The sequence below is a fragment of the Mandrillus leucophaeus genome, unplaced genomic scaffold, assembly GCF_000951045.1.
Source record: "Mandrillus leucophaeus isolate KB7577 unplaced genomic scaffold, Mleu.le_1.0 Scaffold795, whole genome shotgun sequence".
Classification (NCBI taxonomy): domain Eukaryota; kingdom Metazoa; phylum Chordata; class Mammalia; order Primates; family Cercopithecidae; genus Mandrillus; species Mandrillus leucophaeus.
In genome coordinates this window covers 892,386-909,349 of record NW_012108641.1, presented here as the reverse complement: position 1 = coordinate 909,349, position 16,964 = coordinate 892,386, and the positions used below count along the sequence as shown (strand labels likewise).

Genomic DNA, 16,964 nt, shown 5'->3' with positions numbered 1-16,964 from the left:
ATTGCTCTCACATTTTGGCAATTATGAATAATTCTGCTACGAACACGAGCATACAAGTTTTTGGGCAAATATGTTCTCAAATCTTTTGGGTACACTCCTAGGAGTAGAAATGCTGACTCATATGGTATCTCTATATTTAACTTTTGAGAAACTGCTAAATTGTTTCCCAAAGAGGTTGCAACATTTTCATTTCCATCAGCAACATATGAGGGTTTCCTTTTCTCCACATCCTTGCCAATACTTTGTTATTGTCCGTCTTTTTCATTCTAACCACTTCAAAGAGTATGAAGTATGTGGCTTTGAATTGCATTTCCTTAATGACTACTGACATGGGCATCTTTTCATGTGCTTATTAGCCATTTAAATCTTCTTTTTTTTTTAGATGGAGTCTCCCTCTGTCCCCCAGGCTGCTGGAGTGCAGTGGCACGATCTCAGCTCACAGCAAGCTCTGCCTCCCGGGTTCACGCAATTCTCCCGCCTCAGCCTCCGGAGTAGCTGGGACTACAGGTGCCTGCCACCATGCCTAGCTAATTTTTTTTGCATTTTTAGTAGAGACGGGGTTTCACCATGTTAGCCAGGATGGTCTCGATCTCCTGACCTCATGATCCGCTCGCCTCAGCCTCCCAAAGTGCTGGGATTACAGGCGTGAGCCACTGTGCCTGGCCTTTTTTATTGTTGAGTTTGAAAAGTTATTAATATTTTATAGACACTAGGAGTTATCTTTTCACGTTCTTGATGGTATCATTTTCAGCAGAGTTTTTAATTTTGAAGTTCCATTTATTTACATTTGTGTCGCTGCTTATGCTTTTGATGTCATATCTAAGAAGACACTGCTTAATCCAAAGTCACAAATATTTATGCCTACGTTTTCCTCTGGAGTTCTATAGTGTTAGCTCTTATATTTAGGTCTTTGCTTTGAGTTAATTTTTACATATGGCGTGAGTTAGGAGTCTAAATTCATAATTTTGCATATCCAGTTTTCCCAGTACCATTTGTTGAAATGACTGCTCCTTCCCTATTGAATGGTTTTGGTTCCCTTGTCAAAAATCAACTGACCATACATGTATGAGCTTATTTCTTCTTCTTTTTTATTTTTTATTTTTGAGACAGGATCTTGCTCTGTCACCCAGCCTAAGGTGCAATGGTGTAATCTCAGCTCACGGCAACCTCCCAGGCTCAAGTGGTCCTCCCTTCTCAGTCCCCCAAGTAGCTGGGACCACAGGCATGTGCCACCACATTGGGCTCATTTTTTTATTTTTACTTTTTGTAGAGACAAGGTCTTGCTATGTTGCTCAGGCTGGTCTTGAACTCCTGGGCTCAAGTCATCCTCCTGCCTTGGTCTCTTGAAGTGCGGGATTACATCCATGAGCTACCACACCTGGCCTGGTTTTATTTCTTGATTTTTGAATTTTATTCCACTTATCTATATGGCTAATCTTACTCAAGTACACACTATGTTGATTACTGTATAGCTTTGTACTAAGTTTTTAATTGAGTAGTGCGAATTCTCCAACTTTGTTTTACTTTTGCAAATTTGTTTTGGCTATTATGGGTCCCTTGCTTTTCCAAAGGAATTTTAGGATCAGCTTGTCCATTTTTGCTAAAAAGTGGTTACAATTTTGATAGGGATTACACTGAATCTGTAGATCAACTTGAGGAGTGTTGTTACCTTAATAATATGAAGTGTTGCAATTGTGAACACAGGATATCTTTATATTTACTTAGGTCTTCTTTAATTTGTTTCAACTATGTGCTCTTAGGAAAGGATCACACCAACAACATGAAGAGTCCAGCTCTTGAGACTGGCCAGGAGGAAAAGTTGGTGCTCCCTTCCTTCACTAGCACTTTGGCAAGGTGGTTCAGGGAGAGAAAGGGTTATGACATCTCTGTGAAACTCCCCAAAACCTTCACGTCACCAGTGAGATCTACTTCTAATTATGCATGTTTGACTCATTGCCACAATGCAGTATTATTGAACCCATGTAAACGATGGAATGCCTGCAGGCAACTACTGATCTAATTAATGTCTCCATCTTAGAAAAAGACAAGCTTTCCTAAAGTATTTCATGATAGTAGCATCTAAACTCAGAGCTTTAATAAAACACAAACCAGGCCAGGCACGGTGGCTCATGCCTGTAATCCCAGCACTTTGGGAGACCGAGGCGGGCAGATCACAAGGTCAGGAGATCGAGACCATCCTGGCTAACATGGTGAAACCCCGTCTCTACTAAAAATACAAAAAATTAGTCGGGTGTGGTGGCGGGCGCCTGTAGTCCCAGCTACTCTGGAGGCTGAGGCAGGAGAATGGCGTGAACCCGGGAGTGGAGCCTGCAGTGAGCCGAGATCATGCCACTGCACTCCAGCCTGGGCAACAGAGTTAGACTCCGTCTCATTCATAAATAAATAAAAACACAATGCCCACCAAATCGTTTAGGTCTGTTCCTCAGCCCTCCAATGTGTCTTAAATACTATGACAACCAAGGTTTTTAAGCAAAGCTCCCATCCTGGCAAGGGCTCTCCCAGGGCATTATTTCCCTGTGATATCCATAAAGGACCCTTATCTTACCTGCAGCAACGCAATGCCTATGAAAATACCAGCAACGATGGTTAAATTGTCCTGCAACCACTTCTCAAACTGGGGCACACAGCCTTTCGTGTAGATTACAATCTGCTGGTCAACTTCCTTCACAAGGGAAGAGGAGAGCACACTGTCACAGATAGAGCACCAGGCACAGGCCAAAGCTCCTCCAACACCCTTTGTGCTAAGCAACAAGATGAGATTCCACTTACTGGTTTTTGCCTGGCATCATAGCCACACTGAGTGTTGATGACATCTTCCTGGTGAAGAAAGGAAAGAGAAAAGTGAAATTTACTCATTAGACAGAAAGGCCACCTAGAAATGAGCAGAAGACTCCTGTTACGCATTAGTAATAAAGTGTGCATCTGAGCACAAAGACTGCAGCACTGCGCTAAACACTTTGTATACATGACCCCATGTCATTATTGCAACAATCTTCAGAAGTAGGTATTAAAATATGCCCTGTTTTACAAATAAGGAAAACTAAGGCTTGGGGAATATCAGAAAAGACAGCAAGTCTATCACACGGGAGGCTCAAGTTTCAAAGTGGTGCCAACCTCAAGAAGATTTAGGGAACTGGAGACACAGATAAAAAACGTAACTTAAAGGGCACCGTAAATCTTCATGTATGCTCTTTTGGATGGACTGCTACTTTTAATCTGTATACTTCTACGTTACCTAAATGGTTTTTCAATGAGCTTTTAATAATTAAAAAAACAAAACAATGCCCTGATTACATAATCAACGGACAACTTCACGTCTCACAGGGTCTGATCAGAAACATGTTTCCCCTTTTTCGGGTTAGTTCATTTTCCTCCTCTGCAGGGTGTGGAGCAGATTTTATTAGCTTAGAGCGCAAGGAATGAACTAGCTCTACCCAGAGGATCTGTAGGTGAAAGGGGAAGCATGAATGCCTCTGAGAACACAGAATTCTCCCAAGGGGATGTTCACATGGGACAGGGACTGGCGACAGGAAGCGCGCTGTGCCGCACCCGCTGGCCAGTGCGAGGCCACCGGGATGAGCCCCTCAAGCTCTGAGCGGGCACTCTGCCTCCATGTGGCTCTCCTCAGAAGGGAGAGGAGGTTTGAGCTGGTGGGAAAGGGCAGCTGGCGGGGCAGCACAGTCCTTAGTGACTTTGTCTCCTCTTTCAGACCAAGAGACACAGCCGAGGTGGCCCCGCGGGGGCAGCCTGCAGGGAAGTTCTGCTTTTCCACTCCAAGACCACAGCTCCTTTTAAGAGCTCCACAGCCTCCATCATAAGGAGGAGCAACCCCACTGAGCTCATCAGCACCCACTTGCCTCTGCTTCTGGGGGGTAAGGGCGAGCCTTGGGGAGTACATTTGGAGACCGCAGGGCCAGAGAACCGTTGAGGAGTCCCAGAAGGGCTCTGCAGTTAGGAGCACATACAGATACACGGAGTAACCTCTCAAGCTTGTCATTCTAACACTACATAGTTACTTTTTTTTTTTTTTTTTAAAGAAATGTGGTCTCACTGTGTCACCAGGATGCAGTGCAGTGGCATGATCATGGCTCACTGCAGCCTCAAACTCCTGGGTTCAAGTGATCCTCTCGTTTCAGCCTCCAGAGTAGATGGGACCACGGGTGTGTGCCACTACACATGGCTAATTTTTTAATTTTTGTGTAGAGATGGGGTCTCACTATGCTGCTCAGGCTGGTCTTTAACTCCTGGGCTCAAGGGATCCTCCCACCTCAGCCTCCCAAAGGGCTGGGATTCCAGGTGTGAACTACTACGCCTGGCTTAAGAATTGCATTTTAAGTCATTCTATACACCAGACACGATTTGACCCAAAATATAATTAAACCTGTGGCAAAAGTGAGAGATTTATAGATTTTGTATTTTATTTTTTATAATAAAATGCAAACTGCATGACTGTAGTCATGATGGCATTCAGAAGTCCAGGCAGCTGTGGTCTTCCCACACAGCAGTCCAGCCCTATCTTGTCTCGAACTCTCCTCCTACTTCTAATAGTTTCCCTAGAACTAAGCCAAAAAGAAAAGGGTTACTAACCCCAAACCAATGCAGAGAGTTCTCATATGAGCCTGCCCCTCTCATAAAGAAAGGCTAACAGATGATACAGGCAGGTTGCCTGGGTCTCATATTCCACTCCATTGCCTGCTAGCAGTGCAAGCTTGGGAAAGTCACTTACACCTCATGTGCCTTGACTTCTTCCCCCTGAAAAGGGAGGGTATTGGTGGTATCTGCCAGTAGGAATGTGCCCAACTTAAATGAGCCAACGCACATAAACGCTTAGAATAGAAACCAGCGCACACTGCTAAATTAATGCCAGCAATTATTACTCCTACTAGGAAGATTTGAGCACTATACCCCCTACAGGAGCTACAAATAGGAGTAACCAGGTAAGAAGAGGTTTCAACAAAAAAATCACTCTGCTCATCCCATGCACACTCTCAGCATGATGTACAGAGAAGGCCAATAGTTCGCTGGCATGCACTTACTGCGGGATCTTTAGTGCAGCAGGAGAATGGAACGCCACATCGCTCTCGACTTGCATTGGAATCTGTGCAATTGAAGTAAATATTTAGGTTCCAATCATCAGCTCCAAAAGCCCCACAGCACTGCCACTAGAGCAAACAGGAAAGAATTAGAACATCCCAACTTGGAGGCAAGCAGGTGCCTACACTCACACCCGCCGAACGACACCCAGCTTCTGCCAGCTCTGACCTTTTTTTCTGTCCCAGACTTTATTTTTAAGCCAAATGGAACCTAAATGGCCCATATAAAAGCTTCCAAATTAATTAAAGCTGAAGGTTTGTAGGGATGTGTTGGCACATGATTTAGACAACTGATGAGACCCGTGGTGTTAGGTGGAAGAAGGGCAGAGCAGCTATACAGCAGGGCTGAGTTAGAACAAGATCTGCTTGGCTTGGGCACGTCATTCTAGAAGGAGAAACAAGAACATTCTAGAAGGGTAAATAAGACACGAACAACAGTGGTAGTGACTGAAGGAGGCAACTGGGGTTATGGGTGGGCTACCTATAAGCTTACTTTTTCAAAGTTTTGATCTCCACATTCTAATAGTTTTTTAAAGATCTGTTTTGTTTTATGGAGGTATAACTGACATACAATAAATTGCACATTTTAAAGTATACAATTTGATAAATTTTGACGTCTGTATATGTCACAAAACCATCACCACAATCAATGGATATATAGTTGATATATCCATTACCACCAAAAATTTTAGAGGTTAACTTTTCATCATATTTGTTTCTACTCTGAATTTTTTTAAAAACAAGAGAATGTGTCTCACATTTTCAACTTTAAAAAGTCAGTCTTCCAATTAAAATATCAAAAAACAAGCAGTTAAATTCAGTGGTTCTTAAATGGGGCCTGAGTGGTAGGGTTCTACAAACTTGCAGGTCTTTATATACCTGCACTGAAAAGTCGGGTAGGCTGAGCTTGGACTTGGACAGTGGTGTCTGTGGCATTTATGTATAAGGCAGTACCAGAGGGCAAGCAGAAGCCCAGTGAATGGTAGCCTGCAGATGCCCCTTCCTCACTTCCCTGGGATGCACTTTCTCTACTTCTCCGAGTTAAATAAATATCAACCCTCAACCATTTGAAGACCTTCTAGGCCAATAGCTACTTCTAAACATTACATTCCATGATGCAAAGAGAAAGTCACATGAAACTGTAGTATTTCCATATAAAGCACACAGCGTTCCAAGACAACATGGTCCCTCCAGGGCTTGGGTTGTGCATTTCAAGGTGTGCCCACAAAGCTCCATCAATGTGTCATGCAATCCAGTCAGGAATAATGCCTGGAAAAGGATTATTAGGGAGCCCGCACCCATTAGGACCTAATAAAATAGTGAAGTCAGCTGAGGACATGAATCAGGGCTTAACTTCCCACTTAAGGTACAGCTTACTCCAGGACGAAATGTTGCTGCCACTGAACAAAGCCACATAACCCAGCTCAGTCCTGAGTGCCTAAGGAAGGGGTTGGCCTCCCTCATGACGCAGGTCGACATGGCTGCTGCCTCCCTTCATCACAGGCAGAAAACTGTCCAACCCCAAGAAGGCTACCATTCACTGGGCGTCTGCTTGCCCTCCGGCCCTGCCACATACATAAATGCCACAGACACTGCTGTCCAAGTCCAAGCTCAGCCTACCCGGCTTTTCAGTGCAGGTATATAAACACCAGCAAGTTTGTAGAACCCTACCACCCTAAGCCGAATATAAACACATGTATGTCTCATGAGTGTCATAATATCCCTGTGAGTCAGATAGTAGCTAGTATTATTTCCATTTTACTATTCGGGAAATAGGTCAAGGTCCTGTGAGCCCAGGGTTGCTTATCAGATTTTGGCACTAGACCTGTGTCTTTTGGTCCCTTGCATTCTGAGTGAAACAGGACATCTGCTGCTTTGCTGGCACTGAAGGAGCCATTCACAGGCATGCTCAGAGACCAGAGGGAGTGGCTTGGACTCCAATGCTCAGGGACCAGAAGGAGTGGCCGGGATTCCACTGCGCACATTCTTCACTTGTTAGAAGCTACTAGGACTTAGGAGTTTCTAAGCTTTTGCTTTTAACTGCATGTGCGATAATAATATTTGGATAGGCACATTTTAGGAACTCTGTGGCAGATTATTCTGTTGATAAGTAGATTATTATGAGCTGTGAAATATCAAGGATTACCAAAAAAGGGGGCAAGGGATAAGAAAGAATCCATATTTGATAACCAAATAAAACTTTAAACCTGGAGCAAAACAATGTTCCTCAAATGCAAATAGGAAAGGACAGCCGTGATTAGAACTTTTTGCTCAAGCATTTTCTTCTTTGTTCCTCTAACTTAACAGAAGTTGACACAAGTGAAAATAGGACATTTCCATTTAGAATACAAATCTTGTAAGTCATAGAGCAAGTTGGAAAATAATAAACAAACAAACACCCATGCAGAATAGTCAGGTAGTTTCCAGCTGGCAGATGCAGAAACCAGGAGGGATATTCACTGGGGTCATCGTTCAGAGAACTTTCAACTGGAAAACAAACCACTTTAAACTTACATATTCCTGGGTGAAGTCTATGAGGTTTTGCAAATCAATGTCATCCCGATATGCTCTGATGTTGTTGTTTATAAAGAAATACAGCTGGTCTTTGATCCAGTCTTTGAAAACAAATGCTAGTACTCCGGCAGTGAGCTCCAGGAAGAAAATAATTCCCAGGAACACAGAAAACTAAGACGAAAGACACACAGAGAACAGTTATAAGGCTCTTTTGATCATATATAGCTAAATGGTTACTCTCTAAACAGGTTTGTAATTACATTGGATTGTTATACATCTCCAAAGTAGATAATCTTCAGTTTCTGCTGATTCATTAATAGAATATTACACTCCAAGAAAGGACTTTTAAAAATAATTTCATAATCACATTTTAGGGTCTCTAGTGGTCCATTTGGTAATTAACCAACAAAGCCCATAAGCAAACATGGATAAGAATTTCTCATTAGACCCACATTAAGGCCTAATGAATTTCTCATGATTAATGTACTGCCAGATGCTTGAACAATGACCTGCCATCATCTCTAGTAAGCTTCTGTAACTTGAAAGATAGATTATTCCAATATTTTAAGATCGCCTGTCATTTGTTACTGTGGCCTTGATTCTCTATGCAATATATTTCTTTTATGGATTCAGACACCATTTTAATTCTCTTTTGCACCTACTATACAGGGTAAAGTAACAGATGTGTTCATCTCAGATGAAGGGGTCAAAGAGGAAGTAGTGGGATGGGCAGTGACTGTGAAATGAAAGTTATTTCCCATCATAAAAACAAAATGAAACCCTCAGTTGAGGGCTTTCCTGGGAATTTTAGCTGGGCTTGCCTTCCTCTAGGAAGCATGGGCCCCAGCAACCTTTTAAGTGACATCAAAATGCAGCCAAAGGGAGACTCTGCTTAATGCAGACAACAAGAGGTCTGAAAGAAGGGCTCAAGACCATGAGGCAATGTGGTAACTGCCCGTAACTCTGGAGAAATTTCCCTTCCATCTAGAAGACTCAGAAGAGTCTCAGCTTAGTCATATCGACTTACTGCTCACGCCCACTGTTTTTTCCACCTCCTACCATCCTGTATTCTTAACCTTTTCAAAATTTGTTGTTAAAATAGATTATGAGAAATGAGCTGTGAAGGGTACACTGAACAGAGAAGGTACAATGAACAGAGGGTACACTGCGGGTAAACTTCTGGTGACAACAGCAGAGAGGGTGACATGGTGCCACAGCTGCTGGGCAGAGGTCCGCAAGGCCACATGCAGAACAGTGAGCAGCTGAGGAGGCAGGGGGTGCTCAGGTGATCTGCGGCTCTACATTCAGCAAGCAGACAAGGAGCTGCCAGCCGAGAGAAAAACGTATTGGGGAGGGGTGCAAAGGAAACAACAGTTACTCATTAAAAGAACAAAAGACAAAAAACATTTATTCATTCAACAAACATCTATTGAATGACCCACAATGGGTCAGGCCCCGAGGGAGGTAGGCTTTGCAGAAGCAAGGATGAATAAGACCATACCCCTTGCCTTCAAAGATGTCCCAGTCTTACATGATTAGGAAGGCTCGGACAGGGAGTGGGTATCTGCAGACATTAGATGTCTGCAGATCTCACAGCGTTTGTCTAGGGTGCCGAGTACTGCTCTGTGAGGGTGGGCAAGGGAGGAGGGGTGGAAGGTGGAAATAAGCGCTTGGCAAAGTTTTTGGACTCCCAGGTTTAGGCCCCAATTCTAGACCCTCCGGCTCAGCCCTTCAAATTTCCCTAGAGTTCCTGGTTATATATCCTTCATGAACTCACCAGAAATGGAATTTAAACAGTTCTTAATTATCATCGGTGATGCCAATAATTTCAATTTAAACTTTCCCCAATCTAGAAAAATGACCAGAAAAAATATCACACCACTTCTGCTCAATGCCTACCCTACAGTGTAAATAACTCCTTGCCCTGTATTAGGTACCACCTTAAGCATGTAAATATGAATTATGAATTATCACAGTACAGAAATGACAAAATTATAGCTAGCATGCATGAGCACAAGCAGGAAACACCAAGTCAGGGAAAGATTTTAATTTGCTTTTTGTTCTCACCTCCATAAAGGTTAATTGCATTTTACAGTTCCCCTGGTAAATTTTCTCTTCATGTTACATAATATACATACCGAAAGTTGAGTCCAAATTCAATTCATATAAAATATTTGGCAGATACCTACACGCCCCAGGCCCTGTTGAGCTAATTTCCTCTATTTCCAAAGGTGCAGAGACTGACTCACAGGCTTCATCCTAGAGCCTCGGTCAGCTAAGAAGGTCTATTTCCATTTTGCAGTATCTTAGTTCCTGGATTTTCCCTCAGCAGTTCTCCTAGGGGCCATCAGATCTTTGGAGCTATTTGGAGTCCTGTGGACGTTTACTTACTACTTATCTCATACCTCCTGTTCGAAGATTATTCCAGGCCAGTTTTTATTGTTTGTACTAAATGGAGAGAGGCCATTTAAGATATTTTCCAAGTCTTAAAAGCCAAGAAACAACACAATTCTCTTCATTTCCAACATGAGACTTTATAAATTCAGGTGCTGATTTAGAGAAATGTGTAGTTTTCTGCCTATTCAGTCAACACTGGACATTTCAATTATAAGAAATGATAAACTATATTAAAGGGGTTACCACTATAAATGAAACTATATTAAAGTAAATCACAATTAACGGGACTGAGCAGGTGCAGTGGCTCATGCCTATCCCTACTAAAAATAAAAAAATTATCCAGGGATGGTGGTAGGCTCCTGTAATCCCAGCTACTCGGGAGGTTGAGGCAGGAGAATCACTTGAATCCAGGAGGCAGAGGTTGCGGTGAGCCAAGATCATGCCACTGTACTCCAGCGTGGGCAACAAGAGTGAAACTCCATCTCAAAAAAAAAAAAAAAAAAAAAAAAAAAAAGATCCCACATTTTGGGGCATGGAGGCTGAAACCAATAAAATACTGGCAACAGATGAGTATGACCAGGACCCATTGAGGCTACAGGAAAGGTGGCGAGGTAAGCTGGCGAGGTGAGCTGAACACGGGAGCACTGAGATGCCTCATGCCAAGAAGACTGGCAGGTTGGCAGGTGGCGATCAGGGACAGAGCTCTCCTGGGGGCTCCCCAGGTTTCTGACTAGGTGAAGAATGAAGCATTTGGTTGTGTGTGTATGTGTGTGTGTGAGAGAGAAAGAGAGAGCGAGAGAGACAGAGAGAGAGAGAGACAGAGAGAGAGAGAGAGAGAGTGTGTGTGTGTGTGTGTGTGTGTGTGTGTGTGTGTAGCAAAGGAGGGATCTGGCAGATAAGGCAGATGGAGTCTTAGGAAACTAGCTACAGCCACTGTGGTCCAGTGTATCCACAAGAGAGAACCAGCTGCTTGTGAACTTATCTGTAAGACCAGGTACCCCTTGGTTTTCCTTGTTAGAATGAGTCATGCTAATTTTCAGGTTAAATAGCCTCCAAAAGCTTCTCCGAGCCAGAGCTGCTCAGAAATGGGCTGCCCTGGGTGGGGCACAGCGTGTACCCTCTTCTCAGGGATGTTTAAGAAAAGATGCTGGAGGATGATGTGGCAGAAATGCTGGGGAAGACAATCACACATTACATGACTACTGGACTACTTCTTGGATTTTTTTTTTTTTTTTAATGAAAATGTCCCTGGATGATGATGTGTCAATAAAAGTTGGGAATAATTTTGGTAACAGGAAATATTACACTGCAACCGTTCTCCAGAAATGTCTACCATCCTTCCTCAGCAAATGAAGGTGGGTGCTTTGGATCCTTTCTCTGTTCTTAGAAAGGGGAATGGATGCTTCATATAGAGGGCTATGATTCAGACGCCCACCAGAGTGCCAAGCTCCATGCTGACAGGCACATTTGGCTACATTCAACAACCATATCTAAGATACATAAATGGCACATGCCATTTTCTTCTCCTTTGAAATGAGTGTCCAACACAAAGGCTTTCACTTTTCATTCTCTATTTTAACTTTAAATACCAATGAACCCCCTGGTGAAACCTCTCCTCTACAAACATTCACTCAAGACAGTGATCACACCAACCACACCACATCTAAAAATTACAAAGGAGAACTTTGTACCAGCTAACGACAAAGGAGCTTTACCTTTTAGTGTTTTGCCATATTTAGCAAAACCTACTGCTTAACAGATTTAACCTGGACAGGCCACAGTCACTGTGCTTTTGCCTGGTTTCTCCAAACCAACGACCTGCACAGTTCCCCACTTACTATGTGCATTAAAACGGTGGGGAGGAATCACTTAGAAGAGAAATATATACACCTACCTTAGTCCTGAAGATATCTTAGGGAATAGAATCTAAGTCTGTGATATATATGCACGAAATCTCCATGGATGGCACGGTGTGGTCGTGGGGGTGGTGGTGTACTTATTAAGGAGGCACGACTGGGAGTCAGGGCTAGAGAGCTCTCTCAAAAGAAAATAATGACCTGGGCCCTACTTTTGCCAGTGCCTTTGGTACAGCTCACTGTCTTGCCTGTAGATAGGGTGACCCCCTGATGGAAGGTGACGTTTTGGCTCTCAATCTGAGAGTAGACAGTGGGATACTTACAAACTTGAGAAGGAAAGTGTTTTCCCGTAGCGCTCCAATGCACCCTGCAAATCCCAAAATGAACATCACTCCTCCCACCACAAGGAAGAGCCAAACTGGGTCAAAGCCGCCGAGATCGGTGATGGAAGAGATGTTGGACAGAACTCCCTGGGAGCAGAAAAGAACACACAACAAGGCACCAGGATGTGGGGTCAGTTTTCCAACATGTCAAGACTATCGCATTTGTCCTTTCCCCTCCCAAAGAAAACCTGCAGAGGGCATCTGATTATCAGGTATGTGATTAATACTCAAGAGAGGAAAGGAAGAGAGAAAGAGAAAGAGAAAGAAAGAGAAACAGAGGGAGAGAAAGGGAGAGAAAGAGAGAGAAAGAAAGAGAGAAAAGAGAGAAACAAAGAAAAGGAAGGAAAGGAGGAAGGCAGGAAGGGGTGGAGGGAGGGGAGGAGGGAGGGAAACTGCTTTCTTTCCAATGTCTAAATGTGTTCATACTTTTGGGAAAACTATATATAGAAAAAAAGTTGCCAAGAAACAGTCCTCAGACCCTGTAAGGAGAAGATGTGGTGTTACCTTTGGTTTCAATGTCTGCAAATATAAGTGGTCTTCAGTAAAAACAAACAAGCAAAAAAAGACAGATGCATAAAAAACACACATACCCCATGACCCCCCAGAAAGCGGGAGGTCATCTTTAAGACCCAGGACACGCAAAAGTTAGACAAATGCCTACTGCAAAGCCCTTGGAATTTCTCTGGAAATAGGGTCGAGCTAGAAGCTGAAAACTAACACAGCAGCCAGTCCCGATTACAAACACCTACAAATTTTTTTTTGTTTTTGGTTTTTTTCCAAGAAAAAAATTGTACCTCAGGATCTACTCTTGAGCTTCATGGGAGACCTTTATTAGCCTGAGATCCCAAAAACCTTGTGTGGTTTGCTCTGGTGGCTGTTCTGAAGCTTGCTATTGGAGTATTTCTTACCACCTTCCTTTGAGTTGAAATTTAAAAGATTTACAAATCAAAGTTTACTTCCTCACTTTCAACTCTTATTCTTCTGCCACAAGAACACCAAACAGACCCTATGTAATTTCACTTTTCCACAAACAATGACATTTCTTTACTGAAATCCCCTCTTCCCTTATGTGTGATACCACATCAAATACCACCCAGAACCTATGTTACAAGATTATTTTGAAACTGTGGATGGGCATGGGCCTTAAACAGCCAATATCACCAATATTTTAATTTTACTGAAGTTGTTTGGTACTCTCAAATCAAAATACCTCCAGAGCATCACAGTATAGTTTGCTGTAAAGCCTTAATAATTTAAAAAATTGTTTTCAAAGCACTCCCAATAACCTGTAAGAACAGGAAGCAATCATCCGATTTTATGCTTGAGGAAAATGGAACTCAGAGCAGTTTGGTGACTGGCTGAAGGTGACAGACGCCATTGCTTCTTTGAAACCAGTACACAATGTCTATTTCAGTACCAAGCAGGGGCCATACACTTGCTTCCCAGTACATCCCAGTCAGCACTAATCAACATCTGAACTTAGGAGTTTTAAGTTTTAATCCATTTAAAGGTTGCAGGTAGGAACATTTGGAGAAGCATATTTCATTTGTTCTATTTTTTCTGCCTGTTTCTTCCTTTAGGGGGGTGTCAACTTACGAACAATAATAGGATATTAAGAACAGAATGCATATGGGGAATAAAGAACTCTTAAAACGTAAAACTTAAACCTAATTTTAAAAAGTCTAAGGTTTAATGTCACAGACAAATGGCTGAAAGGCTATTAAAGCAGTTGGGATTGAGGATGTATTCATTAACTTCTTAGGTGACATCAAAGAAGGCAACCACACCCTTCACGAGGCTGCATAGACCCAAGGTTTGATCCAGTTTTGTTTCTTGGGTTTCCAAGCAGCGAACTATGAATATTTACTCCAGCGGGGAAAAGGCTGAAGGAAAACACAGAAATACCTATACATATGATGCTGAGAAAAAACTTGCCAGAGAAGTCAGATAAAACCCAACCAACAGGCTGGGTGGAGTGGCTCACACCTGTAATCCCAACACTTTGGGAGGCTGAAGTCGGAGGATCGCTTAAAGCCAGGAGTTTGAGACCAGCCTGGGCAGTAGAGTGAAACCCTTTCTCTATAAAAATAAACTTAAAATAAAAAATCCAAGCAACAGTGGTAAAGGCCCAGGATTGTTAGGATACCAGCCTCTCCCCCAAGAACGCCTTTAACCACAGATGTTAGTACCTGAAGTTTTCATGTTATGGACCTTCTCAGTCATGGGAAGAGAGAGAAGACTTTGGGTATACATGAAAACATTCTTAAAAGATTTTAAGTTTAATTATGGGAGAATAAGACACAGTTAACTTGGCACCAGAAAGAAGAGGTGGCAGTAGCAGAACTGACAGAAATGTCAGTTCCATCATAAAGAGGCATTTCTAATACTGAGAGATAGGACTAGCTGGATTTCCTAAGCCAACTAAGAATTCCTAAGCCAAGCTGGGAAAAGGTGACCGCACCCACCTTTAAAAACGGGGCTTGTAACTCAGCTCACACCAACCAATCAGGTAGAAAAGAGCGCTCACTAAAATACAAATTAGGCTAAAGCAGGAGGTAAACAAATAGTGAAATCCTATATCGTCTGAGAGCACAGGGGATATGCATCCGTGATCCGGATATAAACTCAGGCATTTGAGCTGGGAGTGGGCAACCCCCTTTCGGTCCCCTCCCATTGTATGGGAGCTCTCTTTTCACTCTATTAAATCTTGCAACTGCACACTCTCTGGTCCGTGTTTGTTCTGGTTTGAACTGAGCTTTCGCTCGCCCTCCACCACTGCTGATTGCCGTCATTGTAGACGCCACAGCTGACTTCCACCCCTCCGGATCCGGCAGGGTGTCCACTGTGCTCCTGATCCAGCAAGACGCCCATTGCCGCTCCCAATCGGGCTAGAGGATCGCCATTGTTCCTGCATGGGCTAAGTGCCCGGGGTTCATCCCAAGCGAGTTGAATAGAGCTATAACACGCACCACATGGCCCAAGATTCCATTCCTTGGAATCCCTGAGGCCAAGAACCCCAGGTCAGAGAACAAGAGGCTTGCCACCATCTTGGAAGCGGCGGCCACCATCTTGGGAGCTCTAAGAACAAGGACCCCCTTAACAATATCACCAAGTCTGTTCAATGCACCAAAGAAGGCTGCCCTGAGAAATACGAGATTCCCCAACAGGGGAGCTGATGCTGTGAACCTTTGTCAACAGCGTTCTAGGAAAGATTCCCAAAGCGGATGGGAAATTAGGCCTTAATGACCTTTAAGATTCCTTTCAACTTTAAGAGTGTTCTATGATTTCATCCATTTTTAATGGGCTTTTTAGTTGCAGCTCACAAGTCTGAACAAAGATCAGATTGCTCCCAAACCCTCGCCCATGATCCATGGTTGTACACGAAGAGCTCCGCGGGTAACAAAGACAATGATCTGCGCAACTCAGCAAAGCAAGCAGCAAGCTAGCAAACATACCTATGCCCGAAATATCAAAATAATCCCTGCCCCAAAGACAAAGAACTATGATCCCAACTGTCAGGAGATTCCTAGATCATTTGCACTCTCTGAGTTTAATTTGGAGGATTAAAATTGCCTACTCAGACAAACTCATTTTAATACTTACTCTCCCTAGTCTGCAGAGGCAGTTTTAATTGAGAGGCCTTCAACTGTTTCCACGGAAACAACAATCATTTGGGGACTGAGCTGGACTGCAGGTTCGACTTATTTAATCCTAAATTCTGGCAAACATAGAGCTGCAAACAGATACTACAGAGTGGGAAGGGGAACTAATCTCCCACAAAGCATAGGAAAGACTACCAAGAACTGTATTTTTAATGAATCCAGAATAGACCCATGTAGTTATCAGTTGAAAACTAACTCAAATCTTTTTTTTTCCTGGGTGGAAAGAATATATCCTTTATCTATCTATTTAAATTATTTTAAATTTTTAAAAAACTGAAATGGACATGAAATTGTATGTATTGGCTGGGCGCGGTGGCTCACGCCTGTAATCCCAGCACTCTGGGAGGCCAAGGTGGGCGGATCACGAGGTCAGGAGATCGAGACCATCCTGGCTAACACGGTGAAACCCGGTCTCTGTTGACAATGCAAAAAATTAGCGGGGTGTGGCGGCATGTGCCTGTAGTCCCAGCTACTCGGGAGGCTGAGGCAGGAGAATGGCGTGAACCCGGAGGCGGAGCTTGCAGTGAGCCGAGATCCTACCACTGCTCTCCAGCCCGGTTGACAGAGGGAGACTCCATCTCAAAAGAAAAAAAAGAAAATTGTGTGTATTGTACATGTCCATGTTTTGAGGTGCGTGTATATATAAATAGTGGAATGACTAAATCTGGCTAGTTAGCACATGCATTACCTCACATAGTTACCATTTTTGTGGTGAGAACACTTTACATCCACTCAGCATTTTTCAAGAATATATTATTAACCATCATCACTACCTCAAATCTTGAAACACAAGAAGTGAATGTGGAAGTCAATGCCCAACAGCCAGTATTTTTTCCCCTTGGGATTAGGCTTACTTACCTAGCAGGAGAGAAAAACAGACTTATTCTTTCATCTGTGCACAATTTCCCAACATTCCCTGAAGAGCAGCAGTTTTATTGCTTTTGACTACATGGAGGGATTGGGAGGCCAAGGTGGGCGGATCATCAGGTCAAGAGATTGAGACCATCCTGGCCAACACAGTGAAACCCCGTCTCAACT

General features: G+C 43.2%; 1 protein-coding gene across 2 annotated transcripts in view; it reads right to left on the bottom strand.

Moving 5' to 3' along the window:
• TSPAN5 (tetraspanin 5) overlaps positions 1 to 16,964 on the bottom strand; it is a 184,727-nt gene that overhangs the window by 2,757 nt on the left and 165,006 nt on the right. For both annotated transcript variants that reach the window (XM_011967246.1, XM_011967245.1), the window contains exons 3-7: positions 12,205 to 12,351; positions 7,629 to 7,799; positions 5,058 to 5,183; positions 2,791 to 2,838; positions 2,567 to 2,683 (exon numbers count right to left, since the gene is read on the bottom strand). In XM_011967246.1, the coding sequence (XP_011822636.1) occupies positions 2,567 to 2,683; positions 2,791 to 2,838; positions 5,058 to 5,183; positions 7,629 to 7,799; positions 12,205 to 12,270 (528 nt within the window). In that variant the 5' untranslated portion in view covers positions 12,271 to 12,351. The remainder of the gene's footprint in view (positions 1 to 2,566; positions 2,684 to 2,790; positions 2,839 to 5,057; positions 5,184 to 7,628; positions 7,800 to 12,204; positions 12,352 to 16,964) is intronic.